This window comes from Entelurus aequoreus, linkage group LG02 (genome assembly GCF_033978785.1).
Source record: "Entelurus aequoreus isolate RoL-2023_Sb linkage group LG02, RoL_Eaeq_v1.1, whole genome shotgun sequence".
In the NCBI taxonomy this organism is placed as follows: domain Eukaryota; kingdom Metazoa; phylum Chordata; class Actinopteri; order Syngnathiformes; family Syngnathidae; genus Entelurus; species Entelurus aequoreus.
In genome coordinates, this window is record NC_084732.1 from 64,652,077 (window position 1) to 64,671,576 (window position 19,500).

Here is a 19,500-nt window from a genome sequence, read left to right on the forward strand (position 1 = left end):
GGGGACTTACGGAGGCCAGTATGTGGCCCATATGTCACATGGGCTTTTGTGTTTACCATACAACCATCCACTTTCATTCTCTCTTGTTTCATTTCACATAAAGTCAAAGCCTTAATGTCAATATACCTTGTACTTATGTTGTGTAGTTAACTCCCAACATCTGGTGTTTTTTGCAGGAGTGAGTGTCCCTGCACGTTCCTTGGGGCTGATTATGAATCAGGAGACGTGATCATGACATCAGCAGGTGTTCAGTAAGATCCTCCTCCCTGTCTCTGCCTCTACTCAATGATAAACTATACAACTACAGTGGTACCTCGACTTGCGAGTTTAGTTGGTTATGTGATGCAGCTCGTAACCCAAACTACTTGTATCTCAAATCAATCTTTCTAATGCAGTTGTAATGGATTGAAAATAAAATAATCTGTGCTGAGCCCACAAAAACACCACAACTTTAACATATAAAATCCTTTTGAATAAGAAAAACTAACTTCTAGACACAGTATATTGTACCAAAAGCAACTACAGTAGTTGTATTAAATAATGAAATAATACATGTACAACAATTACCTTGGAGAGCCAACTTCTACTTCTACACGCTGCTTCTCCATCAAACACACCATCAGCAGTTCCTCCATTTTTTTTCATGGATAAATGTCAACCGATTAGATATAATTTCAACACTCAACTCATTCTGCTTCAGAACACAGGCACAGATTATTGTAGCAGCGCTATGATAGTAATGCTTCACCAAGTTGGCTACACACTGTTTATTTTTAATGATGTCTTTCTTTAATTCAATTAATATGATTCACTTCCCCTTGTAAGCACTGTCTTTCAAAGTCACTTTCTACCAACTCATAGTTGGAAAAACAAAGTTTATCTGTATAATATCAAGTTAGTAACTAATGCTAGCGAGTGAGACATGTTTTGGTCGAATCTTACGGGGTTTACTGTGGCATTCCTTACGCTAACTAGTGTCGGGCGAGTGAGACGTGTTTTGATTGAATCTTACTGTGACAATTTTTACGCTAACTAGTGTCGGGGAGGCTCGTAACCCGATTTTGTGTTGGAGAGCTAAACCATAACAATTAGCTGAAAGACAGCTCAGATCCCTAAAAACTCACGAGCTAGGGCCCTTGTAAGCCGAAGTACCACTGCACCACAAAATAATAAAAAAAGCTCCTACTCTTGTTTTCGGAGTTTGCCAAACTATAGTGGTACATACTGTAATTATGTTGACCAATATGACATAAAGGGTAAGTGTTCTTAAAATATTTAAGTCCTAAAGACCTAAGTCAGGCATACAAGCAGAACTCATATTTGCTTTATTAGATGGCTGTTGTTTATGAATAGTTGCATTACTACTTTATAGTTGTATGCATTTTTGTATTGATGACTAGAGATTCTGACCACTTTACAAAGTTCCCCCACCACTTTCTAATAAAGTATTGGTCAGTTTTTAACACAATTTTACCGTGAATGTTTTCTCATGCTTGCAAATAATTTGACCTTTCTAAAACCAATTGAGATTTTTTCCACGACCACAAGATGTTTCTTTCCACATGACTGTTTAACAAATGAGAAGTGACTCACTGCATCAGTTTGGGTTAAATTAAAATGGCTTGTTTGTTGAGTTAAATCCAGGCACTGATAATTTTTTTGTCCTTGCAGGATGTGTACGGATGGTAAATTTCTGTTACAGACATCAGAGGGTGGTAAGTAAAAGCTGTGTCACAATGCAACGCTTTAACCAAGATAGTAATGTTACTATTTTATTAGGATTGAAAAGCTATTACAGAGGGTGGTAAGTAAAAGCTGTGTCACAATGCAACGCTTTAACCAAGATAGTAATGTTACTATTTTATTAGGATTGAAAAGCTATTATAATTAAAACAGTTTATTCCTGAAGTTCGTAACTACACTACATTACACAACTTTTATTAGAGATGATAATGATTTAGTTCATGGTATGTGAATATTGAGGAACACATGTATAGATTATTTAATATTAAATTAAAGGATTCAAAATTCAGAATCATTCTTCTTCTTGCAGACAGTTTATGTCCGGAAGATCAGCTATACCACAACTGCTCAGAGGGTCAGAGCAGCCAACTTGCAGGAAGAGGTGTGACCTGTGAGCGCACCTGTGAATCTTACCTGCTCAACCTTACATGCTCTGCACATGAGCCGTGTGTGAGTGGATGTATCTGTCCTTTTGGGTGAGTTGGACATTAGTACTTAGCAGATTCTGAATGGATTTGGCTAAATTGTACTCAGAGTGATGAATGAACTTGCCAAAATATTCTAAATATAGAACCCGCATTGTATTTTCTGACATTTTTACTCTATGATTAGAAGGTAATGGTGTAAGAAAGCTTACAAGCCATACTGACCGTATTGTTTTTCCACAATACTGTACTATAAACACTCGCCTAAGGAGGGGCTGATTGAGACTTAAAGGTAACGTAGTCCTGGGGCAAAAATGATCAACTTTGCTAAAGGTTACAAAATAAGCTATTACTGGTAAATAAACCAGACTGATTGTGTTAGTGAAGCTGATATTAAGTGGTAGTGGGACAACAGGCTTGTTGAGTGCTCTTTGAAAATGTCATTCAAGAATCATCTGGGTGAAAAAAATTGTTGACAGTTGCTTTCTAACTCAAACGTGTTATCCACACTTCTCATTAAAATGGTCTACTTTATTAACTTGTTGAAAATCACATCATCTCAACTAATTTTCTAACCACTTCTATTTTACTGCATGGTGTTCGAGAGACACAGTCATAGTTTGTGAGTTCATACCTTTTTCAGAGGCAACAATATTGTATCCTGGGTCGTTATAAAATTATATAATTGTTATTTATTTTATAAGTATTAGGACAGTGACAGATTTTTGCCATTATACAGCACTGCAATGGGTTTACAATAAATCAATCAGGATTTGATTGGGTACCACGGTGGCATGTGTGGTTAGGATGTCCACCTTTTGATTTAATTTACATTTTCTAGGCATTTGTGGGTTTGAGTACAACTCAAACCTCCTCTTGAACTTCCTCTTGAAGTCCAAAAAAGTATATATTAGGTTAATTCGAGACTGTAAAATGCCCAGTCGTAGCTGTGAATAGTTGTCAGTTGTAATCTGAAGTCTAGATACGCTCATCATGAGCATCGATTTCATGTTTCTGTCTACTTTGGCCTTAAATGATATATTATTAAATGGTGCACAATTTTCTCTTAAGACTTCTGAAGTTCTGTAGTGTGTAAAATATACGTACAGGCTGTAATATATACATACATTCACTTAAATATTTGAATAAGTGGTGCGGAAGGTTCCATAATTTAGTTCCTCCTTACTGCTAGACAGTTGTTATATGTTGCTGTATTAGTTTTACACTGCTAAGTGTGTAATGCAATTAACAATACAACACGGGTTGACATACACTGACCGATTTTTCACAGAAATGACACACTCAAATTTTATGTCGAGAAATGCAGTCGACTATGTATGTCGACGTCTACTCTTACTTATTCTTAAAGGCCTACTGAAACCCACTACTACCGACCACGCAGTCTGATAGTTTATATATCAATGATGAAATCTTAACATTGCAACACATGCCAATACGGCCGGGTTAACTTATAAAGTGCAATTTTAAGTTTCCTGCGAAACTTCCGGTTGAAAACGTCTATGTATGATGACGTATGCGCGTGACGTCAATCGTTGAAACGGAAGTATTCGGACACCATTGTATCCAATACAAAAAGCTCTGTTTTCATCGCAAAATTCCACAGTATTCTGGATATCTGTGTTGGTGAATCTTTTGCAATTTGTTTAATGAAAAATGAAGACTGCAAATAAGAAAGCTGTAGGTGGGATCGGTGTATTAGCGGCTGGCTGCAGCAACACAACCAGGAGGACTTTCACTTGGATAGCAGACGCGCTATCCGACGCTAACCGCCGCTAACCGCCGACCGGTTCTGGTTTATTTGGGGTAAGCACGCCATTTATGTCGAAATAGCTTCTCTCCAAATTCCACATTTGCAGCTTCGAGTCGATTTCACCTCACTCTATCGGGTTCTGTCTGTTCCAACGTTTCACCCTTTTCTTTGTGCTCGCTTCTAGAAGCAGCAGTTAATCCTTTGTTCATTCAGCTTCAAAAAGATAAGGTTGTGAATCCTCATTTGTCCAAAAATAGTCTTTGTTTTTTGTTACCAAGTCTGTCATGATTAGAAGACACACAAGTGGCGTAGTGGTTAGAGTGTCCGCCCTGAGATCGGTAGGTTGTGAGTTCAAACCCTGGCCGAGTCATACCAAAGACTATAAAAATGGGACCCATTACCTCCCTGCTTGGCACTCAGCATCAAGGGTTGGAATTGGGGGTTAAATCACCAAAAATGATACCCGGGCGCGGTAGCTGTAGGTGGGATCGGTGTATTAGCGGTTGGCTGCAGCAACACAACCAGGAGAACTTTCACTTGGATAGCAGACGCGCTATCCGCCGCTAACCGCCGCTAACCGCCGCTAACCGCCGCTAACCGCCGCTAACCGCCGCTAACCGCCGCTAACCGCCGCTAACCGCCGACCGCATCGATGATCGGGTGAAGTCCTTCGTCGCTCCGTCGATCGCTGGAACGCAGGTGAGCACGGGTGTTGATGAGCAGATGAGGGCTGGCTGGCATAGGTGGATAGCTAATGTTTTTAGCAAAGCTCTGTGAGGTCCCGTAGCTAAGTTAGCTTCAATGGCGTCGTTAGCAACAACATTGTTAAGCTTCGCCAGGCTGGAAAGCATTAACCGTGTAGTTACAGGTCCATGGTTTAATAGTATTGTTGATTTTCTGTCTATCCTTCCAGTCAGGGGTTTATTTCTTTTGTTTCTATCTGCAGTTAAGCCCGATGCTATCACGTTAGCTCCGTAGCTAAAGTGCTTTGCCGATGTATTGTCGTGGAGATAAAAGTCACTGTGAATGTCCATTTCGCGTTCTCTACTCTCATTTTCAAGAGGATATAGTATCCGAGGTGGTTTAAAATACAAATCTGTGATCCACAATAGAAAAAGGAGAAAGTGTGGAATCCAATGAGCCCTTGTACCTAAGTTACGATCAGAGCAAAAAAAGATATGTCCTGCACTGCATTCTAGTCCTTCACTCTCACGTTCCTCATCCACAAATCTTTCATCCTCGCTCAAATTAATGGGGTAATCGTCGCTTTCTCGGTCCGAATCGCTCTCGCTGCTGGTGTAAACAATGGGGAAATGTGAGGAGCCTTTCAACCTGCGACGTCACGCTACTTCCGGTACAGGCAAGGCTTTTTTTTATCAGCGACCAAAAGTTGCGAACTTTATCGTCAATGTTCTCTACTAAATCCTTTCAGCAAAAATATGGCAATATCGCAAAATGATCAAGTATGACACATAGAATGGATCTGCTATCCCCGTTTAAATAAAAAAAAAATCATTTCAGTAGGCCTTTAAGTAATAACAACAGGCTGGACCAGGACTTGATGAGCTGTTTGATATAGAAGAGTTTAAAGGGGAACTGCACTTTTTTGGGAATTTTTCCTATTTTTTTACAATCATTATGAGAGACAAGAAGACAAAAGGTTTTTTTGTTTTTTTTGCATTCTAACATGTACAAATCAGCTCGTTCTAGGTAGCTAGCAATGCAGCTGATGGGAGCAATCGATTGTACCGCTAAATCACTTTAAACATGCATTCAAAAAAGGTTACCAATACTTTATTTACGTTCTAAAACCTGTATAATAACCAAACTGTAGCGACATTGTTATTGTAGGAGCGAACACTGAGGAACTCTCTTTCTAGTGTAGTAACACATCGATGTGCATCGGTATTAGCCGTAAAAGCTAACTGCGGCAAGAGATAAGCGAGCGTCTACGTCAGCCCATATGCATTTGAGTTTGTAATGCACAACACTGCGATAGAACACCAATCTTTACTGACTGAAAAACATGAACAATCATATTACAGTATCTGTAAAATATTAGCCCACATTTCATGTTTTGTTTGTACACAGCTAGCAATACAGCGTATGCTGTCTGTCATGATACACACATGAAATGCTGCGTGTATCATGATCAATATAAAGCTTCTCTCCAAATTCCACATTTGCAGCTTCGAGTCGATTTCACCTCACTCTATCGGGTTCTGTCTATTCCAACGTTTCACCCTTTTCTTTGTGCTCGCTTCTAGAAGCAGCAGTTAATCCTTTGTTCATTCAGCTTCAAAAGATAAGGTTGTGAATCCTCATTTGTCCAAAAATAGTCTTTGTTTTTTGTTACCAAGTCTGTCATGATTAGAAGACACACAAGTGGCGTAGTGGTTAGAGTGTCCGCCCTGAGATCGGTAGGTTGTGAGTTCAAACCCCGGCCGAGTCATACCAAAGACTATAAAAATGGGACCCATTACCTCCCTGCTTGGCACTCAGCATCAAGGGTTGGAATTGGGGGTTAAATCACCAAAAATGATACCCGGGCGCGGCCACCGCTGCTGCTCACTGCTCCCCTCACCTCCCAGGGGGTGATTAAGGGTGATGGGTCAAATGCAGAGAATAATTTCGCCACACCTAGTGTGTGTGTGACAATCATTGGTACTTTAACTTTAACTTTAACTTTATCCGGAAGTAGGAACACACTGGAAGTCGGACGTGCGCTGCTATGGAAACAGAAATCAATGCACGGAAGAAGTCAGCCCCGAAAATGATTAAAATGATCATAATATGGTAAATATTGAACATATTACATATTGTTATGAACGTGTCTGTTACTACATTATATATACATACTTGGAGTGTGTATACAAAATGTTGATTGAGGGTTTTTAAGTTGTCTTAGAGGGATTTGAAGGCTACAACGCTGACTCCCATTAGCCGCAACTTCCAAGCGTTTTTATCATCTTTAAAATCCTAATTAAAAAACAAAGACATATGTGTTCTTGTCTCTCAAAATGATTTTAAACGATAGGCAAAAATCCAGAAACCTTTTTTTCTTGGAATTTTGCCTATCATTCACAATACTTATGTTACAGAAGCACACACATGTTTTTTTATTTATTCTTTTATAGATTGTAACGCGTAAATAAATGCTAAAAAAAGTCTGCTAACAATGGAGGTAATGCGAGTCATTACGTCATTTTGTCTATTCCGTCTATAAAGCGCTCTAAAAACATCCAAAAACCTCCATCAACGTTTCAGATACATGCTGTAATTATATATGTAATGTAGTGACAGGCATATTCTTAATAACATATAATATGTACATATTTTGCTCATTTGAAGCATATAACAGCGCAATAATTTCACATACACGTCACAAAGTTCACTATTTTATTCAACAACAACAACTACTACAACTATGTGGCAGACTTCAAGAGAGCCAGCAACAACTACTTTGAGACTAATGATGATCCAGAACTTTATATTTTTGAGCCTGAATATAAGGAGAATGAGCTACAGGTTTTAGATGCTGGGTAAAAGGCAGATCTAGCAAATAGCAGTATTGATATGTGTTAAGCAAGAAATACAAACGACAAACATTAGGAAACAATTGCTTACTGTACAATGTCGGCTCTCAATTAAACATAATCCTCACGATGGTAAAAGAAAAAAAAAAAGGTGACCGCAAACAAGCGTCTTTTCATGTCTTTATACCTGTACATATAAGTTGAATGTCAAAGTTGACCAACTTCTCGGTTTATGACAACAACCTTGTACTATAGAAGGGAGAGGCATGATTTATAATCCAGAATTAAATATTACCAAATCAGAGGCGATGCAGCAGCTCACAGCTTTAACTTTTTGAGGTTCAGTATGTCATGGCTGCATAAGCTACTTACCTCTCTGTGATCAATGCGCCTGCTAAAAGTAGTTCCTCTGCGTTAGCGCTTATGATAATACAATCGCTAATACTTTGTTAATATTCATGCCATGACATGTAATTGGAGTACAGTCTTGTTGGTGGGTTTTATGGGTGCAATAACGCTACGATGTAATGACTTAAGTTAAAGTACCAATGATTGTCACACACACACTAGGTGTGGCGAAATTATTCTCTGCATTTGACCCATCACCCATGATCACCCCCTGGGAGGTGAGGGGAGCAGTGAGCAGCAGCGAGGGCCGCGCCCAGGAATAATTTTTGGTGATTTAACCCCCAATTCTAACCCTTATGCTGAGTGTCAAGCAAGGAGGTAATGGGTCCCATTTTTATAATCTTTGGTATGACTCGGCCGGGGTTTGAACTCACAACCTACCGATCTCAGGGCGGACTCCCATTAACTTCAGTATAGCCACCTCACACTTGCCGTATAGTATAAATTAGAATGCATGATAAAAACAAAGACATACAGTATGTGTTCTTGTCTTACATAGGGATTGTGAATGGTGAATGATAGGCAACATTTAAAAAAAAATGCAGTTCCCCTTTAAGCTGCTTCCACTGTATACACTGTGTAGTATTGTTGGTATGTGGTCTACCCAAGTGGTTGGAGCCCCACTATTTTTTTATATAGACCTACACCTCTATACCACATTGTAGTGGCTAATAGTCTAATACTCATTGTAGAATGTAATTACATTCTGATTTAGTTCAGGTTAAAATCAATGCTCATAGTTTTAGATTTACAGAGGAAGAAAAACATACTGAGCTTAAAGAATGATTAAAATTTGGAGTAGACTTGTTTCAAAACATGTGATTGAAAAACATGGAGGAGGCTAACATGAGGTCACTAAACACAGTGTTCGTACACTCGTAACGTAACTATAACTAAAAATGACCACATTCTTGTGCAAATGTTAGATTATCTACCGAGACATATGTTCTCATAGCCAGCCAGGGAGGACATGAATCATGTGCAAAGTTATCTGATACCTTTAATCCAAACTGGCTGCATGCCCAAAAAGAGGGTTAAGTGGTTTCATTCTGTGAGACCAACCAAAAAGTCATCGTGATAACGGGTGTACAGGCGGGGTTAAAGAAATGTATCCTAGTTAATGACCCCTTGAACAGATTTCAGGGATGACTGACAGATGCACTTGTTTGGGCATGGTCTAGAAATTTTTGAGCCAAATGCTGCATTACTAGAACACTGTATGCATTTCAGTAATTAATTTACAATCTCCAAATATGTGCAGAAACACATACATGTTTGTCTGTCCTTCTTTATAAACTGAGTGACTGATTAAAATGTAACAATGTGCTCTTTTGCATCAATATCTGACACCAAACTGATTTATTATTCATGTATTTTTGTTCAACTTAATCTGTTTGCTCCGGTGGTATATTGTTACACGCTGCTGTATTTCATGCAGACAGCGCCTGTTTGATTTCTGGCCAGGACTCACCTATTGGATATATGCTCCTCCCTATATGCAGATCACATGCTCGTGATTGTTGGGAGGCTCCATTTTGCGTGAAAAGGTGCATGTGAAATGTCAATTAATGAATGGCCTTGTTTACACTGCACACCAAATCTGAATTTTTTTGCCCTCAAGTGACAGAGATCGGATTTTGTTGGCAGTCTCAACTCTCCAAAGTGCTTCAAATCTGTTTTTTTTGCATCAGATTCAGGCCACATCAGGAGGTAGTCTGAATGCGAATGGAGTCTGATCTTTTCAAATGTGACTTCAATCTAAACGGCAATGCGACCTGAATGCAACCACAATGCGACTTTTCGTCAGCTACGTCATTCGTGAAAGACACATCCCGACAGCGGACGTGGGTACGTCATCATAACATCCTGTTTTGGAGAGCAGCCAAAATTTCTGTGGATCACTAGTCAATAGTCTCCAAATAATAGGCTATATGTAATTTTGTAATACATGAATATATATTTTGATTCCAAAGAAATAGCGATTGTTGAAAGACCGTAATTGACTGGTGTATTTGCTTACATGTTACGTACATTGCGTAAGTTGTTTACGCAACAATTGAGTTAAAAAACAAAGCTAACGTAGATCCACGCTGATGTCTGTGTTGCCTCTACTTAACAGCCATAAACCCTCCCAAATATATTACACTATACATATCCATTAGGGGTGTAACTTTACACATAAATTTCGGTTCGGTACGTACCTCGGTTTAGAGGTCACGGTTCGGTTCATTTTCGGTACAGTAAGAAAACAACAAAATATAAATTTTTTGGTTATTTATTTACCAAATTTGTAAACAATGACTTTATCCTTTTAACATTGGGAACACTATAATAATTCTGCCCACGTTAATCAACATTAAACTGCCTCAAGTTGTTGCTCAGATTAAATAAAATGACAAAACTTTTCTTCTACATATAAAAAGTGCAACATTAAACAGTTTCAAGTCAACTCATCATGCTTAATTTATTATAGCATTTGGGAAGGCTGTAGTTGATTTTTATTATGTAAATGTTATATTTTTATCAACATGTGATAGCAGGGACCCTGCCATTCAAAACTAGGCTGCTCCATTACTAATGATTAATGTAACTATAGCTGAAAAAATAGTACAATAGCAATAGGAGAGACTATTCATCCCTGAACACCAAGGAGTTCATGTAAGCTTAATGATGCAATTACATTATTATATCAACTATCAGAGACAGAAACTCTTCATTTAACATAATGTCCTTTTTTGCTGCTTCAACACAGCTCAATCAACACAGTGAAAGGTAAAGTGAAATAACAGATAGACAGGGCTTTGCTGTCCGTAACACGCACACACACACACACACACCGCAAAATGAGTTAACGTTACGCTAAAAGCGAATTAGCCTTCACCTCAAGCCAGGACTGCGAGCGAGCCTAGCTGCCGTTTGTTTCTAGAAGGTCAACGGGCTCATAGTGATGTTACTAGTAGTTGACTGCGAGGGGTTTATTATAATTTGGGGAGAGTCCGCTGCCTGATGCTTACCTGCTAAACACCTACCTGCTCATCACAACGCTGGAGGACTGACTCCATGCGCTCTGAATACGCACTGCTGATTGGCTGTTACCGGTCTGCGTGTAACCAATCAGATGGTTGTGTGGGTGGGACAATGCTGGGTGCTGTGTAGATTACTGACAGAGACAGACGCAGAAAGCGGAGCAGCTTGTTAAGACTTTAGCTTAGGCGGCTATTTAATATGTTCGTGTGGAAACTTGTTCGGTACACCTCCGAACCGAACCGAAACCCATCCATCCATCCATTTTCTACCGAAACGGTTCAATACAAATACACGTACCGTTACACCCCTAATATCCATTCATACATTATATTACTTTATTTTCACGTAAAAAACCACACATTTTTAAGGTGTGGCTACTTTTATTGTGTATTAGCGACTTTCTTGTTCATTTACAGAATCTGGTAAACTTCCTTAGTTTTCACTTTATTGACCTGTGCATGCAAGCAACGTCGAGGCCACACTGGGGCCACATTGGGGCTTGTGCACATTTATACTGTAGTCCGATACAGAGCCCATTTTACTTGCAGTGTAAACTGTCTGCTGGAAAAAAATCTGATTTGGGCCACTTTGGCCTGCAGTGAAACAAAGTAGATGACGGAGAACTTTATATGACATTTTACTGCAAACTCATTCCTGGCCACTTCCTGTTCTGTTAGTGATAAGAATATAATAACAAACTTTCCTCAACATCATCACTGGCACGCAGCGTTAACGCACTGGTTTTGCAGAGCAGCATTTCGCTTAGGGGCCCCCTATTTAGCCCTGAGTGCCGGTTCACAGGCTGGACAAATAAGAGGGTTGCATCAGGAAGGTCATCCTGTGTAAAAACGAACTAAAATTCAACATGCGATTGACTCACTGTGTGGAAAAGTCCAAAGGCAAAAAAAAAAGAAAGTTGAACTTAAACTCTTGATGTGACAAAAATCCACCTTTCATCAGGGCATGAGTAGCATCAGTGTTCTTGGTAACGTCACAACAAGCATCAAAGGTTAGCCAGGTGCACAATCAATGCCTGGTCTTTTGGACTCTGCGTCAATTTGTGTTCACTTTAACTGGGTGACTCATTTAGTCCAGTTTAGGAGTAAGCCAAGAAGACCATTGTAATTGCAAAAACTTGAATGCCATGATGTTGCGAGTTTTAGGTAACTTGATAGTGTGGACTCTCATTGTGAATATGAACAGAGAGAGGTTATCCAGTTTATCCATTGATCTTTCATCACTGCTTGATAAATGATATTACAGTGGAAAGGTGGTCCTGCTTATGTCGTCAATCCCTCTCTTCTATGTCGACCAATGGTCTACTGTGGGTTCCTATTACTAAAAAGAGCACGCTGAAGTAGATGTACATGGGTGACAAGGTCAAAGTCAGAATGACATTATAGCTGTGTCCAAACTTTTTTGACAAAGGGCCACATACATGAGATAGAAAAGCACTTACTCTCTGTGGGGCTGCTACCAGACACACACAGAAGTTGAAGCTTGTATCGTAAATGTAAGGTAACGTAGTAGATGTTATACAAATCAGGCACAAAATCGAATCAATTGTTTCCTATCTCATTTCTGTCATTTTCTGAAAGTTTTAAACCCGGCCATAACTTTTTGAGTTACGTTGCTAACTAACTAACTATAGAAAACAGTTATGTGGCTGATGTAATATACTGATTTATCATGACAAAATAAAGTGTTTTGTTAAACCTAACTATCTAACTAACAAACAAATCTTTGAGATTACGTAAGGTAAAAATTTAGGACTTTTGGGGTCATTTTGGTCTTAACGTTTGTGTTTGTCGCATCGGGGTTGCGTGATTTTGCCGTGGTCGTTTCCCGAAGAGGCAGAAGGCCATCCGGAAGCAGCGTGCAGGTAAGAAGGATGATTTATTCAAATAACAAGGCAAAAGATACAAAAAAAGGAAAACGTGCGGAAGGCACGAGAAGCTACGGAAAAGCTTAGCAATAGAATAGCCAACAACAGAGCAAGAAGCTAGTAATTCTAAACTCATATCCAAAGGCAGAGTATGGCGCAAGACAGGAATAAATAGCGTCCCGACCACTAATCAGAGGCAGGTGACAAAAACCAGCACCCATGGCAACTGAGAACACAAACAAGGGTGCTTAAACAGAATTAACCAACAAATAAGGAAATATCAAACTAAACAAAAAATGACCCGGGCAACGGATCATGACAACTGAAACCAATTGAATGTAGGTCAACAGCAAAAAAGTTAAATATAGTCTACATACGAGATACAAGCCATTACTATAATTTTCTGAATAATATTTTGCTCATCTACAGTTTTAATTAAATGTAAAACATGTTCATGTTCTGGTCATCCACATACTATATATATATATATATATATATATATATATATATATACATGTATGTATATATATATATATATACATATATATATATATATATATATATATATATATATATATATATATATATATATATATATATATATATATATATATATATAAATATATATATTTACATGTATATATATATATATATATATATATATATATATATATATATATATATATATATATATATATATAAATATATATATTTACATGTGTATATATATATATATATATATATATATATATATATATATATATATATAAATATTAATTTAAAAAAATGGGTCAAAGTAAAATATAATAGTAGACAATGGACTCCATTTCTGCAATTAAGAAAAATACCTCCCACATCCAAAGACATGCACCTGGGGATAGGTTGATTGGCAACACTAAATTGGCCCTAGTGTGTGAATGTGAGTGTGAATGTTGTCTGTCTATCTGTGTTGGCCCTGCGAAGAGGTGGCAACTTGTCCAGGGTGTACCCCGCCTTCCGCCTGAATGCAGCTGAGATAGGCTCCAGCACCCAATAGGGACGAGCGGTAGAAAATGGATGGATGTAAAAAAAATTCTCCTGATGTGAAGAGGATTATAATTGTAGATGACTGACTTGTTTTACATTGCAAACTACTTATAGATACTTAATTGATCCTTTTCAGGAAATTACTTTGTTGAAGCAGCCATATTTACGGTACAGTAAGATAATAATATGATACAAAGTAAGAGAAGTAAAGCGTAAAATATAAACAAAACAAACAGCCTCATATGTAGGTATTATTGATACTTATGTATCAATATTGTGCGATTGGAGCACAAATGTAAATGTGGAGGGCTTGAAATGTAAAATTGTTAGCGTGCAGTATACCATTTGTAAACCTATAACACATGTACAAAAAAAAACAAGTTTAAAGACTTTGGACACTATATGGAGTCACCACATACAGTATTTGCTTCTATTTTAGTCAATTGGTTTTTATCTGGTTTACATCACCTACCTTGTACATTTCCAATGACTAGATTTGCACTCTGATTTAACTCTTATTTAACTATTTCCGATCACATCAACATTGTCTTGTGCAATTGAACTCAAAATGGTACATTCACAAATGTTTGTGACAATGATGTTAGTAATGATCCAACAACTTGGCGGGTGGATAGAGGAAACTGTCAACACAGTTTTATCTGGGGTGTAACTCTAGTCAGTTGAACTTGGGGTTTTAAGGAGGGGGTCACTCAGTTTGTCACTTTATTGTCTGCAGTCTCACTCAACAATATAACTCAGCCGTTGATATTACAAGATAGTTATCAGTCCTGTCTTGCAGAGCGGGGAGTAAATGGGAGGAGGGGCATACAAAGGGTGTCTTTCCCTGCCTGTGTGAGAATCCTAAATGTCCAGATTTCTCATGTGTTGGTGCTCATATCTATTCATTTTCTCATTATCTTGCTCACGGGCTTCCACTGCACAGCACTATTGAAAAGGTTCGACATACTATACATATTGACTATAGTGTCCACATTTACATTAGTAAATGGAGTGGACTGCGCTGTGTGATGTCACATAGACGAGACATTTTCTGTGCATGTGAATCACAGGACTCTTCATGTCTGTTGAAGACGTTTCACCTTTCATTGAAAGCCTTCTTCAGTTCCTTAGGTTGTTGTTGTTGCCTTGTGTGGTGGGTGAACGACCATCGTGGAAAACAATAGGTTGTTTGCCTCTCTGATGGCAAAACAGCTTCCTGCGGAATGAGACAATGCTTGGGACAGAGACGTCAGCACATTGTTGTAAGCAGATGACAGGTGATGGCGTAAACCTATTCTATTTATGGAGGGCTTTGCTGGATTTTAGTGGTCCTCCCAATCCAGAATTTGCACAACTTTGACCTCAGTGGAATGTCCCTTCTTTTTGAGATTCAAACGTTAATGGTCTGGGCGACCTAAAATAAGATCGCAGATTTTCGACAAAGTCAGAGAGATTGCAGTGTAGCTGCAGAAAAACAAATGTCATTAAATTCATGCGATTGCTCCTCTTGCAAGTAATTATTGACAGCGGCAACCTGAAACAGATAATCATTACGACTCCAAACAAGACACCCAGAAATAGTCTGCAACGTCACAAAAATAGTAATGATACAGCAGAGTAGAAGTTATGGGACATTTTAATGAGTGCAAGAGTGGGTGGAGGATCGTCCCTAATTCCAACATGGCAACGAGTGTGAGTACCCCCTTAGAGTATTCCATGAACCAAATGCTGGTTGGTAGATAGGAGATCAGGAACAGGCACAGTGCCTTTTCTATGTTCACAAAACTAATATTTTCTTCACCAGCTTGCTGAAACATGGAGACGAGTGCTTTGAACCTAAAGCCTGCCCCTGCCTCTGGAAAGGAAAAGAGTATTTCCCTGGTGACAAAGTGTCTTCCCCCTGCTACCAGTGGTATGTCGAAACTGTATGTTTAAGACAGTACAAGCTGTACTAGAATGAAATACAACTTTTCCTCCTTTTTGTCTGTCCTTATTACAATAGTTTCTTTTCTTAGTACGCTTGCCCATATGGTGTATCACAACTAAAATAACCCTTCATTACTGTTGCTAAATTGTAAAGTTGTATTTTGCCTTAAAGCTATTGTTAAGTCCTAAAACAGAGCAGTGTAAATGACCTTCAATCTGGGGCCCCCCCAATTTTGACGGCGGAATGCAATGATTGGTTTTCATAGCTGTCAATCACAAACATCTCAGCTTCGTCTAGCGTCCAAACACTTTACAAGTGTATGTAAACTTTTGACCACGACTGTATACTATAACCAACAAATAAAGTCAACACAGCTTTCGCACATAACACACCTCCTGCTTATTGAACTTTGGGGACATTATAAAACATGTTCAAGCACTATTTTTTTTTTTAATTATGTAAAACACTCTCTTCACACTTCTCCATGTTTGGCACATTTTAGGCGCTTAATATTTCTGATTGATTACAAAAATTTAAGTAGGTCGTCAGGAAAGTAAACAAGGTTGGAGGCGAACTATCACATACTCTTAATATTCAACGGTTTATCGTTTATACTACATATTGCATAGTCGTCGGGGTCTGATGTAGGGGGTTGTTAAAGTTGAAGTAGTTGCTTTAATCACTGCAAAAGAAGTGTTATTTTTGTACAAATGATTGTTGTTACGTAAATGGTAAATGGGTTGTACTTGTATAGCGCTTTTCTACCTTTTTAAGGAACTCAAAGCGCTCTGACACTATTTCCACATTCACACACACACATTCACACACTGATGGCAGGAGCTGCCATGCACGGCGCTAACCAGGCCCATCAGGAGCAAGGGAGAAGTGTCTTGCTCAAGGACACAACGGACGTGACTAGGATGGTAGAAGGTTTGGATTAAACCAGTAACCCTCAGATTGCTGGCACGGCCACTCTACCAACTTCGCCACACCATCCCCGTCACAGTCAACGCGCTGCTGTGTGGCGAAAAAAGTGTCGTAATGTGTGTAATTGTGTACGTGTGTTATGTGTGTGTGTGCTTGTCTATATAACAGCGTATTGGCGATTACCATTTAAAATATGGCTTTACCGTGGTTTGTACTGTATTCTTACATGTTTGGCAAACTTCCCTCTTCAATTTGGTATTAAATTAATATGCAGACTTAAAGCGTTGCGATCGCAGATTACATGTAAAAACAGCTGTGTAAACGTGATCACAGATCACTCTGAGACAGAACACAGAGATGGAATAAATAATAATGAAAAACTCAAGTTAGTGTAGTGATTTCAATATCAAAGTTATTTAGATGCTTATTCATTTACATTACACATATATTGAATATCAATATAAGTACAATAATTTCAGAACTGTATATATATATATATATATATATATATATATATATATATAGAGGTGTTTGCATCTCTACCTTAAATGGTTCGATATGCATCTAGATACCTGGGTTACGATACAATTCACTAACAATACTTTTTAAAACATTACGATTCGATGCGGTATGATTCAGTGCGATTCGATGCAGATAGAAGCTTTGCATGGTGAAACAAAAATTAAATGGATCATGTATCATGTCAGAATAATGTCATGTGTTTATTATTTAAAGAGACAGAAAAAACTGGCGGTTCCTGTTTTAATTATGAGCAAACAGTAGAACTATCTAGTTCAGGGGTCGGGAACCTTTTTGGCTGAGAGAGCCATGAAAGCCAAATATTTTAAAATGTATTTCCGTGAAAGCCATATAATATTCTTTAACTCTGAACACAACTAAGTGCGTGCATTTTTAAGTAAGACCAACATTTTTAGTGTATAATAAGTCTCTTTTTTTTTTTTATTAACATTGTTATTCTGAAGGTAACCAATAATAAATCAAATACTTCTTACCATTAATGCTGCATGGTTTTGCTGATGGCTTTGAAGTCTGGTTGATACGTGGTTATTTTTAACACTGTGATGACCAGCGGAATTATTCATTACTTATCGTGTTAAGCAATGTCAGCTAGGATTTATCTGAGAGCCAGATACAGTCATCAAAAGAGCCACATCTGGCTCTAGAGCCATAGGTTCCCTACCCCTGATCTAGTTCAAGGTATTGCAATCCATAAACTTCACGAAAAGAAGATGCAAACAAAACACTTTTGCAAAAGCTACCAGGTATTTATTGTTGTTTGCTCAGTTAGCAACAATAAAATACAGAGAAAAGGAAGCTGTAAATCAAGCACATGTGTTATAACACCACAGTAAGTGCAAGATACAATTAAGTGCCACCAAGTAAACTAAAGCTCCCACATTGCCCACTTGAGTGTCTTCATGCCGTCACATCAGGTGAGTGCTCAGATTAGTCATGCTGGCGCTACTTTATCACTGCTTTCCAAACCTTACAAATGGCCATACTTTTATCCAACTGGCCATTCTTTTTTTTTTTGAATCCAAACGTTTACCACTAGATTAATATTCGGGGTATCATTGTTTGTAAACTCTTTGGGTGCTGTCTGCCATGTTGCTCTGTTGCTGTCAGTCGCAAACGAGAACAGTACTCTTGTATTACATCCATCATAGAAGTCTCTCAAGATTTGAGCGTCTATATTTTATAACAGATCTCCAATCAACCGTTTCATAACTTTCCAACCGGACATCGACCAATCATGTGTATCATGATGTATTCATATCTGTAATGTTAAAATCGGTTTTCGGTTTGTACCGATTAATTTTTACACCCCTAATTTATTATATATATATATATATATATATATATATATATATATATATATATATATATATATATATATATATATATATATATATATATATATATATATATATATATATATATATATATATAACTCCCTGAGCCCCGGGGCCCCCCCTTAGGTTAAGGCCACCTGATATCATAATTGTATTATTACACAGCAGAAAAGACTGGGAAACAAGCGGCCTCTTGTAGAATTCTTGGATTGTCGCCGCTGTTCATCAGTGTGGATGAAAACACTCTCAGTCATCTTAGTCTTTTTTCCATGAACTTCTTTTTTCTGGTGGGAATCCAAATGGTGATGACAGCCTAACAATACAATGAATGCTGACACCGTCATCCGATAATTCATTGTGCTGCCAGTTGTGTACTTTTTACAAAAGGATTGGCCATTATATGTGAAAACTAAAAACTAATTGACAATAAAATGATGCTGCAATTTTGCTCTCTTCGTAGTGTTTGCCAGCACGGGATGTTCCAGTGTGTGTTTCAGCCGTGTCCGTCCATGTGCACGACTTATGGAGATCGCCATTACAGAACCTTCGATGGCTTGCTCTTTGACTACATAGGTGCTTGCCAAGTCTATCTTGTAAAGGTAATGAACTTACATTTGCATACAAAACTGTCACAACTGTGGTTCACAATACACAACTCACAAAAAGTTACTGAGGGAATGTTTGGCTTTGAGGTGAAATTTCATTATTGACCAATAAATGTCCTGGTTCAAATATAATTGGTATTTAAAACGTCCTCTTTGTCATGTATTTTACATTTTGACAGAATGAGACCAAGACTACACATAACAATTGATCAACAGTAAATTATGGAAGTAGAATTGTCTCCCATCAACTTATGTATATATCAATATGATATTAATATCTATGCATATATTTATAAATATACAAATACAAATACAAATGTGATATACAAATAAATAATTTGTATCA

The 19,500-nt window shown here is 38.1% G+C and overlaps 1 protein-coding gene across 11 annotated transcripts in view; it reads left to right on the forward strand.

Annotated features, from left to right (window-relative positions):
* The window catches only part of otog (otogelin), a 176,810-nt gene that overhangs the window by 92,169 nt on the left and 65,141 nt on the right, over window positions 1-19,500 (forward strand). For all 11 annotated transcript variants that reach the window (XM_062030540.1, XM_062030539.1, XM_062030536.1 and 8 more), the window contains 5 exons: window positions 177-251; window positions 1,672-1,715; window positions 2,054-2,219; window positions 15,626-15,733; window positions 19,010-19,148. In XM_062030540.1, coding sequence (XP_061886524.1) covers window positions 177-251; window positions 1,672-1,715; window positions 2,054-2,219; window positions 15,626-15,733; window positions 19,010-19,148 — 532 coding nt within the window. The remainder of the gene's footprint in view (window positions 1-176; window positions 252-1,671; window positions 1,716-2,053; window positions 2,220-15,625; window positions 15,734-19,009; window positions 19,149-19,500) is intronic.